We start from the raw sequence: 22,035 nt of genomic DNA, 5'->3' as shown, positions 1-22,035 counted from the left end.
CTTTATTACACAAATGTATGTATTGCCTTCCTTCTGGGGGCACCTGACATCTGGGGCAAGAAAAACTGAAGAAAATGGCGTCGGCTGATTCTTTTATACCCCTGTCGCACTGACATCAGGGAAGAAGCGACGACAACCGACACCGGACCTAGACTTTGGAATTCGGCCGACCGAGGACCCGCTTGATGGCAGGAGAACCCATCTGTTATGACTGCAGCTGTATTAGCACTCGAACATCTACATTTATGGTAGGTACAAAACTGTACTATCTCAACCCCAAGGCTTTAACAGACAACGACAGTGGGGCACCTCAACCCCAAAAGGTGGTGAGGACAAGTCTCAACCTTACAGGAAACAGTCCCAATGACTTCCCCCTTCGTACGCCAAGCACTCCCCTTTTGGCAGCCCCCTTAGGGGGAAAACTAGCACTTTTTTCTCAAAACTGGCAAACAATCACCCATGACAAATGGGTTCTGAATATTGTGTCTCAAGATTACAGGTTCCACTTTCATACTTTACCAAGGCTAAAAGGAATGCCAGACCTGCCACAGAATCAATGGGCAGAGGCACAAAAACAAATTTCAGCCCTCATGGACATGACAGCTATTCAAAAAGTACCACAACAGGAACAAGGACAAGGATTTTACTCAAGACTCTTCCTGGTCCCCTTAAAGGACAATGGCTGGAGGCCCATACTAGACCTTTCAATTCTGAATACTTACCTGGATATTCCGAAATTCAAAATGTTGACTTTACAGCAGCTTCTACCCATGCTGGGCAAAAAGGCTTGGCTTGTTACTCTGGACCTCAAAGAGGCATACCTGCATGTCCCTATTAGACAAAATTGCCGAAGATACCTCAGATTCAAAGCTGGTACAATGCACTACCAATTCTCTGCACTGCCCTTTGGCTTATCTACTGTTCCCAGGGTCTTCACAAAGTGCCTGGCACCAGTAATTGCATTTTGCAGACAAAAAGGAATTCAAATATATCCATACCTGGACGACTGCCTCATTCAAGCAGAGACAAAGGACATTCTTCTACAGCATCTGGTGTTTGTAAAAAGATTGCTAATTTCTCTAGGGTACACAGTAAACAAAAAGAAGTCAAAACTAGTGCCCTCACAACAGATTATATTCCTGGGTGCCAGCTTAAATACAACGGCCCAGATGGCTCATCTCACGCCAGACAAACAAATTCAATTAACTCAATATTCTCAATTGCTGTCAAAAAAGTCCCATCTCCCTGCAAGAAAAATTCTGCAGGCCCTGGGATTCATGGCATCCTGCATACTACTAATACCATATGCCAGACTGCATATGAGGAAATTACAATGGTACCTAAAAAGTGTTTGGACTCAACACTCACAGTTTCGAAGCAGTAATACCAATGATTCCCTGCCTACAACAGGAGTTTCGATGGTGGGCACAGGCATGTCACCTAAACAAGGGTCAGCCTTTTACCCTATCCACAGCCAGGCAGACTCTAACAACAGATGCTTAGGATTACGCCTGGGGAGCACACATGGCAGGAAAATGCATTCAGGGCAAGTGGACTACAGACCAGATGCATCTTCACATCAGTCAAAAAGAGATGTTGGCTGTTCAAAATGCCCTAACAGCTTTCAAGGACCTTCTGCATCCTGGACAATTATTATTAAAGACAGACAACACCACAGTAATGTGGTACATAAACAAGCAAGGGGGCACATTCTTATCCCCTATGCAGGCAAGCCATGACCTTGTGGAACACAGCTCTAAAGTATCAAGTTCATCTGCAAGCACAATTCCTGCCAGGAAAGAAAAATACTCTGGCAGACGATCTAAGCAGAAATATCATGGACCCTCATGAATGGAAATTGAATCCACAAATCTTTAGCATGGTAACGCAAAAATGGGGATGCCCAGACATAGATCTTTTTGCCTTCCCACTGAATTGCCAACTACAAAAATTCTGAACAAGGACTTATCACACGCAAGCATGGAAAGTGGATTCCCTCTCGTTCAGCTGGAAAAGCCTAAAAGTTTGTCTTCCCACCACTGCCTCTCCTTTCAAAGGTACTCCTAAAAGCCAGACAAGAAAAACCACAGATGATCCTGATTGCTGCAGACTGGCCACGCAAGCACTGGTACCCAATCTTAAAGAACTTAATTCAAGGCCCACCATGGATTTTGCCTCAAATTCCACACTTTCTGACTCAACAAAACAATCAGATCCTGCACAGTCAGCTCAAAACCCTAACCCTGGCTGCATGGGAGATTCATTAGTCAAACAGGCAACACCTGTCTCTAAAGCTGTTATGGGTGTCATTTTGGAGGCCAGGAGACCTAACACCAGGAAAGCTTACTCAGAAAAATGGAAGAGATTCTGCGCCTGGAACCAGGTTCAAAGCCTAGACCCTCTTGTCCCAAACATTCCTCAGATTTTACAATACTTAACTGAGATGCTGGACAAAGGCCTATCCTTCTCATCAATTAAGATCCACGCCTCTGCCATTTCAGCACATTACAACACGGATCCTCCTTTATTCTCTCATCCCTTGCTAAAGCAGTACCTCAGAGGGGCTAACAACATAAGACCGTCCCAGAGAGCACCAACACCGACTTGGGACCTCAATTTCGTTTTGGAAAAACTGATCCTGCCACCTTGTGAACCAGCCAATACAGCCGATCTAAAAATTTTTATCATGGAAAACAGCTCTGCTTCTGGCAGTAACTTCAGCACGGAGAGTCTCAGAGCTACAGGCATTAATGGCAGTGGAACCTTTTATAATTTTAATCAGGACAGGGTTTCTTTAAGGACAAACCCTACCTTTATGCCAAAGGTGGTATCTAGTGTGGCTCTTAACCAAACCATCCATTTGCCAACTTTTTATCCAAACCCCCAGAATAAAGGGAGAAACTTCTGCACTCTTTGGACATACACAGGCAGCTGTGCTTCTACTTGGACAAAACAAAAGCTTTCAGGAAAACTGAGCAACTGTTTGTAGCATATGCTGCAGGATCACAGGGCAAGGCTATCTCAAAGCAGACTATATCCAAATGGATAAGACACTGTATTTGTTACTGCTACACACAGCATGGAAAATCAGTCCCTAACAACATTAGGCCACATTCCACCAGGGCAACAGCCACCTCAACAGCCTTTCTCAGAGGAGTACCTACCAAGGAAATTTTGGAGGCTGCAACTTGGAGTTCAGTGCACACCTTTACCAAGCATTACCACTTGCCTCTTTACTCTAAATCCAGAGCAGGATTTGCCACTGCAGTTCTGCACGGCCTCATAGCCAATCCTAACTCTTTATAGACCAGCCACCCAACCTTAGCTTTGGGATTCTACCCAAGTGTAATGACTGCAGCAGTGTAACACGATGAACATAGTACAGTTTTGTACCTACCATAAATGTAGATGTTCGAGTGTTCACACTGCTGCAGTCCAGGTTACCCTCCCTCCATCCCCTCTGAACTAGCTGGACTCATCTATACCTTTCTATCCTATACAACCTTTGTGGTGTATTTGCTTGTAACTGAAGGTATTGTTTTTATTATATATATTTTTCATTAGCAATATGTATTGCCTACCTACTTGGGGGCACCTGACATCTGGGGCAAGAAAAACTGAAGAAAATGGTGTTGGATGCATGTTGTATACCTCTGGCGCACTGACATCAGGGAAGAAGTGACAGCAACCGATGCCGGACCAAGACTTTGGAACTCTGGCCGACTGTGGGACCGCCTGACAGCAAGATAACCCAAGTGTAATGACTGCAGCAGTGTGACCACTCGAACATCTACATTTATGGTAGGTACAAAACTGTACTTTTAGCCAGCCTTACAAAATCACTCTGTCGTTTATTTTACTTTTGTTTACCAGTGTAGTGAAGTGTACTGATCAAGAATAACTATTTGCAGGCAAAACCCAGGTGAAAAACACTCATTATTAGAAAAACAAAAGAAGTAGGTAATGTAATGTAAATAGAAAGCAGTGATAAAATATAAACAATATAAAAGTTACAACTCCCAGCTCTTACAGATATGCAAGTAACGGTTAAGAAAAGAAGTTGTAAACAGTATTGCAAATGATAATATTAGATATGTCAAAGATAAGAAGTGAATATTCAATACGTGTAGTCTGCCAAAATAATGATCATCAAACACGGTGCCAGCAAACAGCAGCAACGAAACAGTGCACAAAGTAAACTGACAAACCAAAATGAAAATAACGTTATGGTGCCGAAGCTTAGTAATTCCTCTGCATAATCAAAATATATTAAAACAAGAAATTTGAAGTAGTTGACTTCATTTGATCTTCAATCTGTGGCTTATGGATCCGACTCGGCCGCATATTCAGCATCTGATCCAAGCTCAAAGCCCCTCCCCTTTACCCATAATGCCACTGTCTCTCCTTCCTCCATTCAGATCTTGTTTGCCGCTGAAAATTAAGCATCGTGGTCTGAACTCTTAACAGTTATTTGAGTGAGTGTTTTTTTGGGCTAATTTCTCTCTCTGTTTTGATCCTTTTCATTCTCTGCTTTCTACCTCCCCTTTGCGCAGTCATTGGTACAAAAAAAAAAACTTTTTCTCCTTTCCGATCTTTCCTGTAGAGCGTTATGTTTGTGTTCTGGGCCTGTTTTTGGGATCATGGTAGAGACTCCCTAAGCCAGGTTTCAGAAAGTGCACAGAGTGTGGCCATAAGGTTTCCCCCAGCTGATGGCCACATTCTGTGCGTGATGTGTCTGGGGGAGGCCCATCTACAGACCTCCTGTTCGGTGTGTGCTGGGTATAACCCCAGGGCTCTGAAGGACATGAGGGATAAGCTCATCCTGAAGGAACTACTTTCTCCACGGGTATGGTAGCCCCTGCACCCCCGGCTCTTGGTTCAGTCTCCGCTTCCACCTCTTCCACTTTCTCTGGGACTCAAACTCCCACCGACTGGGCCACCGGCAAAATCTAAGCTGACTACCAGGCCAGGATCTCCCTGGTCCACTCTTCCACATTCTTCCCTGAGCCGTAGGAGTCCCAGATCCGGTCTCCCTTGTGGGTTCCCCGCCACAGTCACTCCAGACTGGTGTCAGTGGCTGTCACCTCCAATTCCACGCGAAGCCTTAGTGAAGCTGAGATGGATAGGATGATGTGTAAGTTCTTCCGCACCCAAATCCAGATGAGAGTCTTGCCTGCCCCCCCTCTCCCTCTGGAGCTAGGAGCTTGGAGTCATTCTTTACCACATTCACTCCTTCTCCGATCCAACCGTTGTTTCATAGCCTTTGGATCCGAGGACCCTCGGATTTGAGAGGTCGGCACCAACTGTACCTTGACACCGGCCTTTGCCTTGAGCATGTCGGATCCGACAAGCTCTCGGAGGCATAGGCTTGGCGTTGGATCTGAGGGTTGTTGTTGGCTTCGAGTGTTTCGAAGCACAGTCTTCCCCTTGGCATCTGTGTGCCTGTAGTCTCTGCTCTGACTCCCCCATCGGGTCAGAAGGGGACAAGCTCCTACTGGCCTTTTGCAGTATGCCCGATGTCCTTCATGGATGCATCTGCAGTCATAACAACTGGGTTGTCCTGTCGTAAGGCAGCCCTTCAGTCGGCCGGATTCCAAAGTCCGGGTCCGGCTTCGGCTGATGTCGCACTTCACCCGACGTCATCTCTGTTGGTCTTCGGGTATAAAGGCATCAGCCGACGCCATTTTCCTCAGTCTTTCTTGCCGCGTGGCGCCCGAAGCAGAAGCTGTTCGCAAGTGCCGGTCGGTCGGATCCAGAGATTACTTCTACCGAATACTACTTCGAAGACTTCTAAAGCTAAGTACCCCGTTGGGGACTCTTTCTTGCCTCAGCCGATGTCAGAAAAAGTTAATAATTGTTTAACCTGTGGGAAACAAATACCTCATAAGGATTTCCACTCTTACTGTCTGCCTTGTTTAGGCCCAGCCCACGTAGCAGCCTGTTCGGCCTGTGCTTCTTTCAACCGACGAACGCTTAGGCGTCGGTCGGAGTTTGCTGAACAGTTTTTCGGTTCTGATTTTGCGTATATTATGCCGTCGGATCCTCCGACTACCCAAACTGCTAAAAACGCAAAGATAAAGACCGACACTCGCGGTCCGCGGTTTCGGCCGAAACCATGGTTAAGCAAACCGCGAGTGTCTCGGTTTTGGCCGAAACCGAGAAAACTGATCAAAATACAGCAGAATCGATCACTACCACTGAGGCCCCTGCTACTTCTCTTGAATCGGCCTCAGAAATTTTATCCACTACGGTGGTTGCCACTGACTTATCAGACACCATTCCCTTGGATGTGTCTACCCCAGCACGTGGTGCTGCTAGGCCTCCAGCAGCCATGTCCATTAAGGCCTTTGCCAGGGCCAAAGCAGCCAAAACTACTAGAACAGTGCCTGCTAAACCCCCTACAACCCGGCCCTCTTCTAGTTCACAAATGCTTACTCTGGCAGAAGATTTAATTTCATTAATTAGGGGATCTCAATCTCACCCAGACAGGGCCTCTCAGCCCCCAGAGAAGAGACCTAGGGCAGAGCCCCGAGCCTGTGTCCTCTGATGATTCTGCTGATGAATCAGACATAACAGACCAGCCAGAGGCTCCTTTCTCCAATTTTGAAGACTCAGATGCTGAAGAATCCATTCCAGCTGCCTCCCCACCAGAAGAATTTTCCTTTGGGGAAACCTTACATGCCATGCGAGCAGTTCCAATGGCAGCAGCAGGATTTCTCAGACTCCAGAAAAAGACTTAGAACCTTTCTGCACCTTCCACAACACAGGCCCTTAGCTATACCTCCTGTGCTCTCTGTAGTGGATGATGCCTTCAATGATGTCTGCTCTGCACCAGATTCTTTACCTCCAGCCCCTGCCAAACCAGACAAATTTTACAGGGTACCAGACACTCATCACCACCTTTACAAGGCCCCACTTGCAGACCCGAAACTATATCCCAGGGTCCCAAGGCAGTAGCAGCGACCACAGCTAAAAACCCTATTCCTTCTGAAAGGGAAGCCAGGTCTTTAGACAGATGGGGCAAAAGGTTTACACTTCAGCTACTCTCTCAGCTAGAGCTTTAAACTGTCAGTTTCACATGATACAATACCAAGAGTTTATGCTTGATCAGTTAACAAAAAAGCTATCCTCTGATGAATCAATTGATAAGAATTATGTATTAGAAATGGTAAATAACATACAACAGGTTAGTAACCATTCCTTAAAATGTGGCTATGATGCACTGGAGGCTTCATTTAGATCAGCCATGACTGGCACAGTGATAAGAAGGCATGCATGGCTAAAGGAACAAGCTTTACCGGATCATGTTAAAGCTAAGTTATTAGATGCTCCTATGGATAAGACCAGCTTGTTTGGTAACACCTGCCCAGCAGGTAATGAAGAAAATGGAAGAAAAGGCAAAATCTGTTCAAACGATTAAAGATTTCTTGCAGGTCCAACCCCCAAGGTTTAGCAGGAACTGGCCTGCCAAAAATTGGTCCTTTCCTGACTCCACAAGATCCCAAAGGGGCAGGAATAGACGTTCCAGAGGCAGAAACCAATCCAGAGGAGGTGCCTACAGAGGACGACAGTGGCAAGGTAACAACAGAGGCACAGACACAACCACTGCCACTACAACAACACAGCCACAGTGACTTAACTCTAAATCCGCCTACCAGGGAACAAATAGCAGCTCCATTAGGCGGCAAATTAACCTTATTTTCAAAGAACTGGCACTATATCACAAAAGACAAGTGGATTTTACAAACCATAGATCAAGGTTACGGTTCCACTTCCACACTTTACCAGTCAAAGAGGAATGCCAAATCTGCCTCCAAATCAAAAACAGAGGCTCTACAACAGATAATGCAGTTAGCAAACATGAGAGCTGTGGAAAGAGTGCCAACAACAGAACAAGGAAAGGATTCTACTCAAGACTATTCCTAGTTCCAAGAAAGGAAAAAGTTGGAGACCTATTCTCGACCTGTCCACCTTAAATACATACATCATTGTCCCAAAATTCAAAATGCTGACCCTACAGCAACTTCTTCCCATGCTGGGCAAGGAGTGTTGGCTGGTAACTCTAGATCTCAAGGAGGCATACCTGCACGTCCCCATTCGACCAATCTGCAGAAGATACCTCAGATTTCTTGCAGGATCAGAGCATTATCAATTCTCAGCATTGCCCTTTGGCTTATCTACTGCCCAGAGTATTCACAAAATGCCTGGCATCAGTAATCGCCCACTGCAGACTACAGGGAATTCAAATTTACCCATACCTGGGCGACTGCCTGCTACAAGGGGACAACAAAAGCAAGCTGACAACAGATTTACAAAGGGTCATTTACTTGCTACAAGCACTGGGATACACAGTCAATTTACAAAAATCAAGGCTGATCCCATCCCAGACAAGGACATTCTTGGGCGCGGAATTGGACACAGTAAAACAAATGGCTTTCCTAACTGCAGAAAAACAAAGAGAACTCCCTCTTTACTTCTTGGCACTAACAAAACAGAACAAGTTAACAGCAAGAAAAGTACTGCAGGCCTTGGGCTTCATGGCATCATGCATAATCTTGGTTCCACTTGCCAGACTACATATGAGAAAACTACAGTGGTACCTAAAGAATTTATGGTCCCAACACAGGCACAGCCTAGAAACAGAAATTCCACTAATTCCATGCTTAAAACAGGAGTTCCTATGGTGGGCTCAAGCATGCCAGTCAAACCCAGGGCTACCCTTTCGCAGATGTCAAGCAAGCCAGACCATCACAACAGACGCTTCAGACCTAGGATGGGGGGCCCACATGCTGGACAAATGCGTGCAAGGATTGTGGACGCAGGATCAACTTCACCTGCACATCAACCTAAAAGAAATGCTGGCAGTAAAACTGGCAATCCAAAACTTCAGACCATTTCTCAAAGAGGGCCAGTTGATAAGGACAGACCACACCACAGTCATGTGGTACATCAACAAACAGGGAGGCACTCATTCATACCCCCTATGCAGAATGACTTTGGAGCTGTGGAACCTGGCACTCAGCTACAACATCCAGTTACAGGCAATATTTGTACCGGGAAAAGAAAATACTCTAGCAGATGTATTAAGCAGAACCACATCGGATGCCCACGAATGGATGCTACACCCGGACATCTTCAAGACCATCTCAAAGAAATGGGGAATGCCTCAGATAGATCTATTTGCTTCCCCTCTCAATCACCAGCTCAAAAAGTTCTGCACAAGGACATTCCACCCACTAGCATGGAATGTGGATTCGCTCTCCTTCAGCTGGAAAGGCCTAACAGCATATGCATTCCCACCTCTTCCCTTGATACACAAGGTATTACTAAAAATCAAGGAAGAACGTCCAAGGATAATCCTAATAGCTCCAAACTGGCCAAGACAACACTGGTACCCACTGCTGAGGAGCATGTCTCAGAACAATATGTGGCCAATACCCCTGATGCCTTTGATGTTAACTCAGAACAACTACAGCATCATGCGTCCAAACCTAAAAACGTTGCAACTGACTGCATGGAACATCACATAGCAGCAGCTAATCCAGAACTTTCCCAAAGAGTTAAAGACATTATTCTTGAAGCCCGCAGACCTTCAACAAGAAGGAACTATGCAGGAAAATGGAAAAGGTTTGTCATTTGGAGTACTGAAAGAGGAAAAGATGTGTCAAACATAGATATGCCTAACATTCTGGAGTATCTGGCAGAACTTCTACATTCAGGCCTGTCTTACTCCTCCATCAAGATACATGCATCAGCTATATCAGCAGAATACAGCTTTGATCCACCTGTTTTTCACACCCATTACTCAGACAGTTCCTCAGAGGAATCAAGAATGTAAAACCTCCAAGGAAACCACCATTACCAGCTTGGGACTTGAACTTTGTGCTAGAAAAGTTGACACTATCACCCTTTGAGCCAGCAGCAACAGCAGACCTACAGCATCTATCGTGGAAAACCGCCTTCCTACTGGCAATAACCTCAGCCAGGAGGGTTTCTGAACTCCAGGCCCTAATGGCAGTACAACCCTTCCTAATCTTCCATCCAGATAGTGTCCATGAGGACTAATCCTACATTTATGCCTAAGGTGGTATCCAGAGTGTCTTTAAACCAGGCAATCCACCTACCTACCTTCTTTCCCAACCCACAAAACAGAGGGGAAAGAATACTGCATACCTTGGATGTACATAGACAGCTACGCTACTACCTGGACAGAACAAAAAGTAGCAGAAAAACTGATCAGCTTTTTGTAGCCTATGCAACAGGAAGGGAAGGAAAAGCTATTTCCAAACAGACAAGTAGCAGAAAAACTGATCAGCTTTTTGTAGCCTATGCAACAGGAAGGGAAGGAAAAGCTATTTCCAAACAGACAATCTCCAAATGGATAGGAAATTGCATACGATTCTGTTACTCCTTCCATGGAAAACCAATTCCACAGAACATAAGACCTCATTCTACAAGGGCAACAGCCACTACCACAGCCTTTTTACGAGGAGTGGCAACCAAAGACATTATTGAGGCAGCTACTTGGACCTCCGTGCATACATTTGCCAAGCATTATAATTTGCCTCTATATTCCAGATCCCGAGCAGGGTTTGCCACTGCTGTACTGCAAGGGATCCTAAACACACCATAATCTAGTTTCTTCCTCCTGCCCTAGTTGGCTATGGTATTCTACCCAGTTGTTATGACTGCAGATGCATCCATGAAGGACATAGTACAGTTTTGTACCTACCATAAATGTAGATGTCCGAACTGGATAGCATCTGCAGTCAGGATTACCTCCCTCCTTCCCTCTGTGGTACTCCTAGGGTGTTTACCCTCCTAATAGCTAGCTGGTGGGCGCGACTCTTTTATGGTGTATTTGTTGTATATATGTACATACATGCTTATTTTTTGTGTTTACCACTATCCTTTTGGAAACATTGGCATTTATCCAAAATTTTTAGCCTACAAGAGGGCTACTGGCATCTGGGGCAAGAAACACTGAGGAAAATGGCGTCGGCTGATGCCTTTATACCCGAAGACCAACAGAGATGACGTCGGGTGAAGTGCGACATCAGCCGAAGCCGGACCCGGACTTTGGAATCCGGCCGACTGAAGGGCTGCCTGACGACAGGACAACCCAGTTGTTATGACTGCAGATGCTATCCAGTTCGGACATCTACATTTATGGTAGGTACAAAACTGTACTTTCTCCTTCGACCTTTGATGTGATGGAGAAGGGTACTCTGTTTTGTCGAGACCCTTCACTATCTCATCCTCAGACTCCGCCTCAACTCCCTCTGTTTTGGGACAGTCCCAGCCATCATGCCATCTCAGGGACAGCCTGTTGCCATTCTGCCTCAGGAGGCCCCTACTTGTGAGTAGCAGGGCAGTGGCGAGTCCTTCCCAGAGATCCGCACTGGGGAGGTTCCTTGCAAATGCATGTGCAAAAGGAGGCACCTAGACTCCCCACCGGAGTCACTCACTGAAGACACTGATTTGTAGGAGGGGGAAGGGTCACCTCGATCACCCCCGAGGATGTCTCCTTTGGAGGCATCATGCAACTCCCCTTCCCCTTTGGATAGGATGTACTGTTACAAAGGGTCCCTGGTTGATATGGTGGTGACAGATGCCACTAAAAAAGTGCTCGCTCTTCGGTCCATCCTCCTGACCAAGAGTCAAGGACGATGGATCGATTCGGGAAGTGGGTGTATGCTTCAGCCGCCTTCTCAGTAAGAGTGCTGAATTACATGGCACGTGTGATTCGGCTACAGTGAGACCTAGTAAAGGAGATCGCTGAGTCAACCCCCGAGTCCATGTTGGTGGGAGACCAGAAGACGTTTGCTCGAATAGCCAATTTGAAGTCAGTTGCTACCACATCCATGCATCTCCTTTCCCATGCTACCGAAGGAGCTGCTAGGGCAGCCGGTACAGGTGTTGCCATCAGGTGACACGCCTGGCTCCAGCTGTGTCAATTCTCGGAACCCTTTAAGGCGTCGTTCACCTATGCCCCATACAACAGTTCTTCCCTGTTTGGGAAGTCAGTACGCAATACTTTGGTCCAGAATGAGAAGGACGGGAAGGCACTGTCTGCCATCAGGATCCACTTCTCCTCCCCTCAAAGATCCTTTTGTAGGAATCGGTGAGGGGTTAAGAAGATGTGATTTCTGAAGTCTCAGGCATTTTCCCGGGACAGTCAGGACTCACCATCCCCGAGAGGCAGAGGGGTTATGATAGATGCCGTCCTGGAGGCAGAGGGGATCCGAGAAATTACGAATCTCGAGAACTGTTCTCAGACAGGCCTGGGCTCTTCTCTGGAGGCAGTTGGGGCCGGTTATCACTACAACAAATGGAATGGGAGTCCATAACAGATCATTGGGTGTTGCAGATCATATCCAGGGTCTATTCACTTCCATTCTTCAAACCACCCCTTCCTCTGAAACCCCTCCCGGACATCCCACCCAAGCAGAGTGAAGAAGCAGCACTAGAAATAGAAAAGCTGCTAATAAAACGAGTCATCCAAACTGTCCCCCTCGACCAGTCCGGATCAGGCATTTATTCCAGGTTCTTTTTAGTGCTAAAGAAAATGGTGATCCTAAGACCCATTTTGGATGGTATACACTTTGAACCTGTCAGTTGCCAAGGCAAAATTCCAGATGGTCACACTTCAATCCATCCTTCCTTTCCTGCAGGCCAGTGATTGGATGTGCTCGATGGACCTCCAGGAAGTGTACTACCATATCAAGATGGACAGGCGCTCTCGGACGTGCATTCACTTCAGGCTAGGAGCCAGCCATTACCAGTTCAGAGCCCTTCCCTTTGGTCTCACCAGCCCCAGGGTGTTCACCATGGTGAAGGCCGTAGTAACGACTCACCTGAGGCTTCAGGGTATTCAGGTTTTCCTTTACCTGGAAGATTGGCTCCTCACTGTCCCTTCCAAGTATCAACTTTGCCAAGCAAGGGATTACTTCCTTCTCCTACCACAGAGGTTGGGCATCACCATCAATCTCAGCAAGTCATCTCTGTCCCCAGTTCAGACCTTAAACTTCACTGAGACTTGGTTAGACTATCCAAACAAAAGTTTTCCTTACATGCTGCACAGCCTGAAGCGGCATGTTCTTTACAGCCTACAAGCTCAATCTCCAACAGTAGAAGCAGTACTGCAGGCATTTGGGTCTATGGCGACCTCTATCAATCTGCTACCCTTAGCGTGCCTTCATTTGCGAGTTCTTCAGTGGACTCTGGCAGTTTAATGGTCCTTTTTAGATCTGCCATTCTCATCCTGTTTGAATCTCCGATTGTGCAGGGACTGTCTTCGGTGGTAGATTCATTCCAACGACCTAGTCTCGGAACGTTCCTTTTCTTCAGTCATTACCCAAGGCCACGGTGACTATGGACGCCACCCAGCTAGGATGGGGGGGGGGGCACTGTTCATGAAGTACAATCCAAGGCACATGGTCCCCATCCAAGACTGTTTGCATATCAACGTCCTGGAGATGAAAGCGGTGCTTCTCGTGTTGCAGGCTCTTCATGCCCATCTACCCTTAGGGATGGTTGCTATCCAGATCGACAACATGTCGGTGGTCTGGTACATAAACAAACGAGGGAACCAGATCTTGTCCCCTTTGTCGTAAAGCCATGAGAGTGTGGCAATGGGCGAATTCCATTGGCCATTTTCTGTTGGCAAAGCACATTCTGGGATGGTTCAACATCTTAGCAGACAGGCTCAGCAGATCTTTCCTGATGCCTTACGAGGAAATCCTTCAGTGGTGGAACAGATCTTTCAGAAGTGGGGTCAGTTTTGCTGCAGTCTATTCGCATCACCTTCCAACACGAAATGCAGCGAGTTCTTCGCTCTGAACCCATCTCAGGGGAAGGTCCCCAGAGAAGCTCTGATTCATGCTTGGCCTCCCGGTCTTCTGTATGCTTATCCTCCTCTACCCTTGATAGCAAAATTTCTTCAGAACGCTCACAGGCTGTGGAGCTTTTAGTGATCCTCATTGCCCTATTCTGGCCTTGCCAGGTCTGGTTTTGCTGTCTATGGTCTCATCTAATAGCGCCACCATGGACACTCATCCCTCAGGGATTCTCCATCCAGAACTGGACAGTCTGAAGCTCACAGCTTGGCTGCTCCAGTTCCCATGATTATTAGGACTTCTGGTTTATCTTCTCTTGTTAACAATTTTCTGGTGGCAGCTCTTCTTCCAGGAGGTTATACCATAGCAAGTGGGAACATTTTTCTGTATGGGCTTGGCAGCATGCATTGGATCCCTTTACTGCTCCAGTTTCTGTGGTGTTGGATTTTTTGTAGGCGATTTTTCAACAAGGCGCCAGTTAATCCACAGTTGAAGTCCAACTGGCTGCAATTTCTAACTTTCATGTGGGGGAAAATGACTTTGTTGTCGTCTTCTAAACTGTGTAAGACCTTCTTTAAGGGTACCTTTCTTCTGAGATCCCCGGTGAAGGATCCTACACCTCCATAGCACCTTACCTTAGTGCTTCAGTCTCTCCCCCCCCCCCTTTGAACCTGCAGCTTTGATAGATTTACACTTTGTCTTGGAAGACTGCATTTTTAGTTGCCATCACTTCTGCCAGGAGAGTGTCAGAACATCAGGCTCTATCGATCAAGGTTCCTTATATGATTTTTCATAAGGATTAAATGTCTTTGCATTCTTAACCCATCCTTTCTTCCCAAAGTAGCATCAGAAGCCAATATTAATCAGATGATCAATCTCCCAGTCTTCTTTCCAAATTTTCAAAATAAGGGAGAATACATATCGCCTTTTGGATGTGCATAGACTATTACAATTCTGTTTGCACAGGACAAAAGCCTTTTGTAAATCTGACCAACGTTTCATTTCTTACTCATAGGTTGGTACCTGGCTATTGACCCTAGGGGCCTATACAAGCCTTGCCATAACAATTCCTTGGATATTTCTTCCCACAATATTTACTCAAAACCCTTTTTAGGGAAACCAATCTCCAAAATTACTGTTGCCCGCTGGATTTCCCAATATGTTGTTTGGGCATATTCTGTCAGGGGAATTTCCCCACCAGGTCAGGTAAAAGAACATTCTACTAGATCTATGGCTACTTCAGTGGCCTTTTGGTCCACTGTGTCATTGGATATCATCTGTTCTGCAGCTGCTTGGTCCTCATCTCATACCATCATTTCACATTACAAACTGGACATCGTATCCAGGAACAGGACATCCTTTGGCTCCACCGTGCTCTGGAATATCCTTCCATGAGGGCCTCCCAGGTGTATAGTAGCCAGGGACTCTGTCCCACAGGTTGAAGATCAAATTAAGTCAACTACTTCAGGTAAAGAAGTTACGTACTCACCATACCATTCCATCTGAATAGTTGGACATCATTTGTCTTCAACCATCTCGCCCTACTTCCCCCTACCTTGTCTGATTTGTTTGAGGTTAATGTAGATGTAAAACTTGGACACTTTCAAGATGTCCTTTGTCCTGCTCATTGTTTTGAGAGGCTTTTCCTGATAGTGTCAAAGTCTTGTTGGGTTGGGTGCGAGTAACAGGTTGGGCAGCAAACTTTATCTGAAGGGAGGAAGACAGGGGCATTATGGGTAAGGTGAGGAGCTTTGAGCTGAAATCATATGTTGGATATGCGGCCGAGTCAGACTCGATACGGATTCATAACCCACAAGTTGAAGCTTTGGAATCGGCACCATAACGTTATTTTCTTTTGTTTGCTTATTATATTTACACGGATTTAAGGTGTCAGGAGCATCTGGTGACCAGATTATAACAGAGAAACTGTTCTATTTCTGAATTACAAAGCTGACAATTATCGTAAACCTCCAGTCACTGGACATTTACGCAAATACTATTTAAATTTTTTTTTTTTTTTTTTTTAACTTTGTTACCTGGTCTTGGAGGTCAAGCCAGAGAAAATTATTTTTTTCTCCTCTTGATTCTGAGGAGTGCAGTCGGAGTTGGACGGGACAGGACTCTTGGACTCTGCTGGAGCAGAAGTTGAATACAACATAACTGAATTGTAATATGTGCACTGCTCCACTCGTTAGTTGCTGTTGCTGGCTCCCTGCTGTTATTTCCAGTTAACAGTCTGAGTCCAATAGGCTGCATTCTGCCTCATGGAAATATTATCACACAACCCCCTGCATGTTGATGACGGTGCAGGATGTTCATAGTGACGTCAGCCATAATTTTAAAGTAGTATAAAAAATAAAAATAAAATAGAAAAAAATCTGGAATTAAGTGGGCCACTATGAAATTCGTGGCACCCCATTATTTTGCCCTCAAAACCGGTAAATACTTAGGAATTCTGTACGCTTCAGAGGTATGATTCCAAGGCAGCTGATTTTCATGATCATTTTCGTCTTGCCAGTACCCTTTCTCAGGCCAAACCTCCTTTCTCCAAGGTCGTCGTACTTGATCAATCTTGGAGTTAATTTGTGGATAGCTATCCAGTTATCTAGTTTAGGTTTAAAGGAGGATAGTGAGTTGCAATGCTTCATTTGTAGGTGAAGTTTATTCCAGAGGTTTGGGAGCTGTGTTATAATTATGTCCCTCCACTTTATTTTACTTACCTGCTAATGATTTAGGTCCGTGGTTTTAGTCTTAGTGGAGATATTGGACTTGTAAAGAAACAGAAGGTCCGGGACAGTCAGGTCTATAATGGTATAGTAAGCAAGACACAGATCTTCCCTCAACAGCCATAAAACAATGAATTATGGAACTGAACTTCCAGCTTCTTTGTTTCTCTGAGACTTTAGGTCTCAGTAATCTTTATCATTTGGAATCTTTAAGGTCTGTGATAAGTACCAAAGGGAGCGGTGCACTCTAATTGGTTTGATCAGTACTGAATATATTTATTAATGCTTTATACTTTATTTGTTTTGTATTTAGCTAAAATAAATATAAGTGTTTCCTGGCAGCTGTTGTCATGATGAACAAAAGCGAAGGAGCTGTCAATCGAAGTGTCTAGATCCCTACTTACATTTTTCATTGTGTGGTGTTTTGTCTCAGTATTATGAAGAGGGATTGCCTGTTAAAAGTGATGAACAACTTTTTACCTTTTAGTTTGAGCCCATTTTGCTACACCAAACATTTACTAGGAAGAGTTCAGTCTAAAGGGTTTGGATGTCAGAGTATTGCTTTCTGTACCCTTTACAGTTGGTTTATTTGCTGTTTGTTGGAAAATGGCTGACTGCTCAAGACTAATTCCTGTTGGAAGAACTGCCATCTTCTTTCAGCTAATCCCATGCAGTAGTAGGAATTTTACTGCAGTAGTGAACCTAAAAAAAAAACTGTGCTTAAGCTGAGTACCCACTCCCATTTGTACTTTCTTTAATATTCTTATTGTAATACATTTCTGGTGCCTTAAACGTTTAAGTTCTGTTTAAAAAAATAGCTGTATTTTGTGCAGGTCAGTGGCTGACAAGATGCCACATAATTGGGCTTGATTAACCTCCTTTTTTCCTAAAATTACATTAAATTTATACAAAGATGTTGGTCAGCATTGCCTCCATATCAGCCTCTTTTCCTAGTTAACAGTCCAACCCCCACCACCAACTTTTACTGGGTTGATCCTTTTGATAAATTTGACAGTTAGTGGTCCTGTATCATCCCAATTGAACATGCGTTGTAATTCTGAAGCCAGAAACAATGCTTTTACATTGCTGTATCTTCAGAACCTGAGCACGGCTGTTACAAGTAGAATCATTAGCCTTGCCTTTTCTGGAACCTTCTTCACCAGGCAGTTCTGGACTTCAGATCTATTGTTTTTTTAGTACATATGGGAACTATCTGACTTTTGGTTCGACATTGGTTCCACAAATTTGGACAATACTGACTTGACTGTTGCATAACTGAGGGGGTGTTTCTTTTTTCAGGTTCATATTCCTTGGTTTTCCTTACTTTCATGAGGTTTCCACGTTAAGCAGTACCCTTGCAGAAAGCCTTCTAATGTCATCTTTTGTTTTCACTTGCTTCCATCTTTTTTTGAGCCTTTCCTTATAGTCTAGATGTGCTAAAAATAATGTTGATTTAGAAGTAGTTATACTATGCAGGTATGCAATTGCAACACTTCAAAATGTTAACCATATTTTAAAATCATTTGTCACTGTCCTGATTTCATTCAATGTGTTCATGTTTGGCTATATATTCCATACTGGTAGCAGGTATGCATTGTGTAAGTAATATAACATTGCATAAGCTATCTTAAATAATGTACATCATATGTGTGAGTTTATTTTGTCATACTAGATTATCTTTTATTGAAGTATTTTCTTAACTGTGGTTATTTTTGAACAGTTTTGATTTTTTTTTAACACAGATGTATTTGATGGTAGTATCCACTGGCAAGCTCTTTTGATATCGTTGATTTTCTGCCTCATCTTACTGGGTGCCCTCACACTGTTCTTTTACTACAGGTAAGAAAAGTACCATAGCATGGGTTGAAGTGTTTTTTTTTTTTAATTTGCATTGTGTGCAGAATGAGGAAGAAGGCCAAAAATATTCATGCTTTGCTGGCAAATTTGTATGCTCTTTTAGTACTAGATGTGGTGTGTTTGTTTTTATTACTTGACAGCCTTCGCTGAAATTTGGTTTATTATAGAAAATCTGATTGAGTGGGATTTCTTCTCTGTGGAATATGCTGGCACAGAACATGACAAAGCGGACCACTGTTACTTTCTCGCTTCACAAGGCTGTAGACTACTTACAGACCAAAAACTCGAAATGCTTCATTTCCAGTTATCCAGGTCTGGAAGTGGAGTTAGCTGTACCGGAGAGCCAGAAGGAAAGATGAAGTAACTGAATACTTTCATTTTGGACATTTGGGTTTAGAGCGCTAGCATGATTTGCTTTGCTACTTACTACTAATGATTGTTTTCAGGGATTGTTCCCACACATATTAATGTTGTTTACACAAGTGTTCTGCAGGCTAGGTGGGTAATGAGATAATTGTACACCATGCCCCTATCAGTGAAAGATGAACCTGACCCAGGGAAGTTCCTTTTTCCACATATCGGCATGCCTGTGCCATTATATTGATTCTTGTACATTAATGTATTTGGGAACCGAGTGTGAAAAGCAGCAGGTTGGCAGCCTTCGCCATGAGTGCCTTTGTAGATAACTGTTACCTGGAGTTGAAACTGCAGTAACATGAATGTATGTTTACAGTGGCAGTGAACTGAACTGTGTCTCCTAGAGACACATTTCCAAGTATGATTGGGGAAGAGTTGAGCTTGTCCATTTTAGTTATAGAAAAAAACATTATCCTTTTAATTTGTTAGTAAGCCCCAGGTGCATAAAACAAAGCTAAAACAGAAAAGATAAGGTCTGCGTCTTCATTTGGTCAAGAGAATAAGAAACAGCAAAACTGGGAACTTTTCTACAAAATAAATGAAATGTAATGATGGGAATATATTACTTTGAAGAGACTTGAATGTCTGTAGTTGGACATTATTGCAGAACACAGCTACGTACTCATAGCCGTTGTAGGCATTTCAAAACTAATTGAACAACTTTTATCAGATTTGATTTATTTTTTGTCCTTGTCTTTATTGTATGAAGTCAGGGATGACTTTTTGGGTAAATCTGAGTGTCTTAGGATGTTCGTGTTACACTGCTGCCGTCATCATACTTGGGTTATCCTGCCGTCAGGCGGTCCCATAGTCGGCCAGAGTTCCAAAGTCTTGGTCCGGCGTCGGTTGCCGTCGCTTCTTCCCTGACGTCAGTGCGCCAGGGGTATAAAAGATGCATCCAATGCCATTTTCTTCAGTCTTTCTTGCCGCGCGGTGCCCGAAGCAAAAGCAGTTCGCAAGTGCCGGTCGGCCAACTCCTGAGATTTTCGAAGTCGAATTTCAAATCCGAAGTCTTCAATAAAGCTAAGTACCCCGTTGGGGAAACTTTTTTCTTGCCTCAGACCGATGTCAGAAAAAGTTAATAATTGTATTTCTTGTGGGAAGCAAATACCTCATAAGGACTTCCACTCTTACTGTATTCCATGCCTAGGCCCTGATCACGACGTCACTAGTTGTCGGTTTTGTGCTAGATTTAACAAACGCACTATAAAACAACATTTTGATTTTGCTTTGCACTACTTTGGCCGCAGATTCAATTATACTATGCCGTCGGATCAACCGACAACTGCAATTATGAAAAAACGCAAAGACAAGGATAAGGACAGACACCCGAGGTCCAAAACCGATGACGAAGCCTCTTCTAGGCCAGTCGCCGGTTCTCAGTGAGGCGCTTTCGCAGCCCCTGACACCCGCTACCTCAGAGCCACAGGCCGCCTCCGACTCCCACGTGGAGAAAACTAGGCGTCTGGAAACTCAAGGTATTGGGCCTATGGAAACTAACCCCTCAGATGGTTCTGGAGCCGCTGTGCAGGCATCGGCTTCTGAGGGTGTCTTCAGACCTTCACAGCTTACCATTAAAGAAACAGCCTAGACAAAAACACCATTAAAGACAAAGAAGCAAGTACAGTATTCTCCTGGACAGTCCTCCATGCCTAAGAAACAGATGCTTAAAATGGCTGAAAACCTCATTACACTAATCAGGGGTTCCCATCCCCCTCCTGAAAAAACGCCTAGGCAGGATACAGAATATGGTTCCTCTGATCAGGTTTTCATTTCCTCTGATTCCTCTTCAGACCAGGGATACTCTCTACCCCCCTATGAGGACTCTGATGCTGAAGAATCCATCCCTTCAGCCTCTCCTCTTGAGGATTATTCTTTTGGGGAGACCTTATATACTATGAGGGAGCATTTCCATTGGGAAAGTCAGGAGTATTCAGAATCCAAGAAAAAGGCTCAGGGACTTCCTTTTATTGCCTCAGCACAGGCCCCTAGCTATCCCGTCTGTGTTAGATATTGTGGATGATGTGTTCTCTGAATTCAGTTTATCTGCTGATTCTTTACCCCCTGCAGCAGCCAAGCCAGATAGGTATTGAAAGTCCCTGACTCTCATAAGTTTCTTTATAAAAACCCTTCTGCTGATCCAGAAACTATTTCCCAGGGTCCCAAAGGGGTTAAGGCTTCCATTGCAAAAAATCCAGTCCCCTCTGACAGAGATTCCAGAGCATTGGATAGATGGGGGAAGAAAATTTACACCTCTGCAACTTTAGCAGTTAGGGCTTTAATTTGCAAGTTTCACATACTTAAGTACCAACAATATTTAATGGCTCAGTTAAAACAGAAAATGCTTGAAAGCTCAGAAGCCCCTGACTATAAAGAGATGCAGGATTTATTGCATGCAGTTGAACGGGTGGGAAAACATACTCTGCAATGTGGTTTTGATTCTTTAGAGGCCTCTTGTAGAGCTGCTGTTACAGGTTCTGTGATTCGAAGACAGGCTTGGTTAAAAGAACAGAGATTACCTGATCATGTTAAAGCAAAAGTATTGGATGCTCCTTTACAGCATGATACCTTGTTTGGTGTTAAGGCAGAAGAAGTGTTAAAATGGAGGATAAAGCTAAATCTATGCAAACAGTCATAGATTTCTTACAGGTACAGCCACCTCGATTTAGCAGAAATTGGCCTACAAAGAATTGGTCCTTTCCAGTGTCAGACAGGCCACAGAGAGGCAGGTACAGACGCCCAAGAGGCAGATCTCAACCCCAAGGCTCTAACAGACAACAACAGTGGGGCACCTCAACCCCAAAAGGTTATGGTAGGTACAAAACTGTACTATCTCAACCCCAAGGCTTTAACAGACAACGACAGTGGGGCACCTCAACCCCAAAAGGTGGTGAGGACAAGTCTCAACCTTACAGGAAACAGTCCCAATGACTTCCCCCTTCGTACGTCAAGCACTCCCCTTTTGGCAGCCCCCTTAGGGGGAAAACTAGCACTTTTTTCTCAAAACTGGCAAACAATCACCCAAGACAAATGGGTTCTGAATATTGTGTCTCAAGGTTGCAGATTCCACTTTCACACTTTACCAAGGCTAAAAGGAATGCCAAACCTGCTACAAAATCAATGGGCAGAGGCTCAAAAACAGATTTCAGCCCTCATGGCCATGAGAGCTATTCAAAAAGTACCACAGCAAGGACAAG

At 44.6% G+C, this 22,035-nt stretch overlaps 1 protein-coding gene across 1 annotated transcript in view; it reads left to right on the top strand.

The window, feature by feature from the left end:
* The window catches only part of BMPR1A (bone morphogenetic protein receptor type 1A), a 1,674,184-nt gene that overhangs the window by 636,510 nt on the left and 1,015,639 nt on the right, over nt 1–22,035 (top strand). Inside the window, exon 7 of the mRNA XM_044056589.1 lies at nt 18,307–18,403. Within this exon, the coding sequence (XP_043912524.1) occupies nt 18,307–18,403 (97 nt within the window). The remainder of the gene's footprint in view (nt 1–18,306; nt 18,404–22,035) is intronic.

Source organism: Protopterus annectens, chromosome 14.part0 (genome assembly GCF_019279795.1).
Source record: "Protopterus annectens isolate FY-2018-M chromosome 14.part0, PAN1.0, whole genome shotgun sequence".
Classification (NCBI taxonomy): Eukaryota; Metazoa; Chordata; order Ceratodontiformes; family Protopteridae; genus Protopterus; species Protopterus annectens.
The sequence above is the reverse complement of the archived record's forward strand: the minus strand, read 5'-3'. Positions and strand labels throughout refer to the sequence as shown.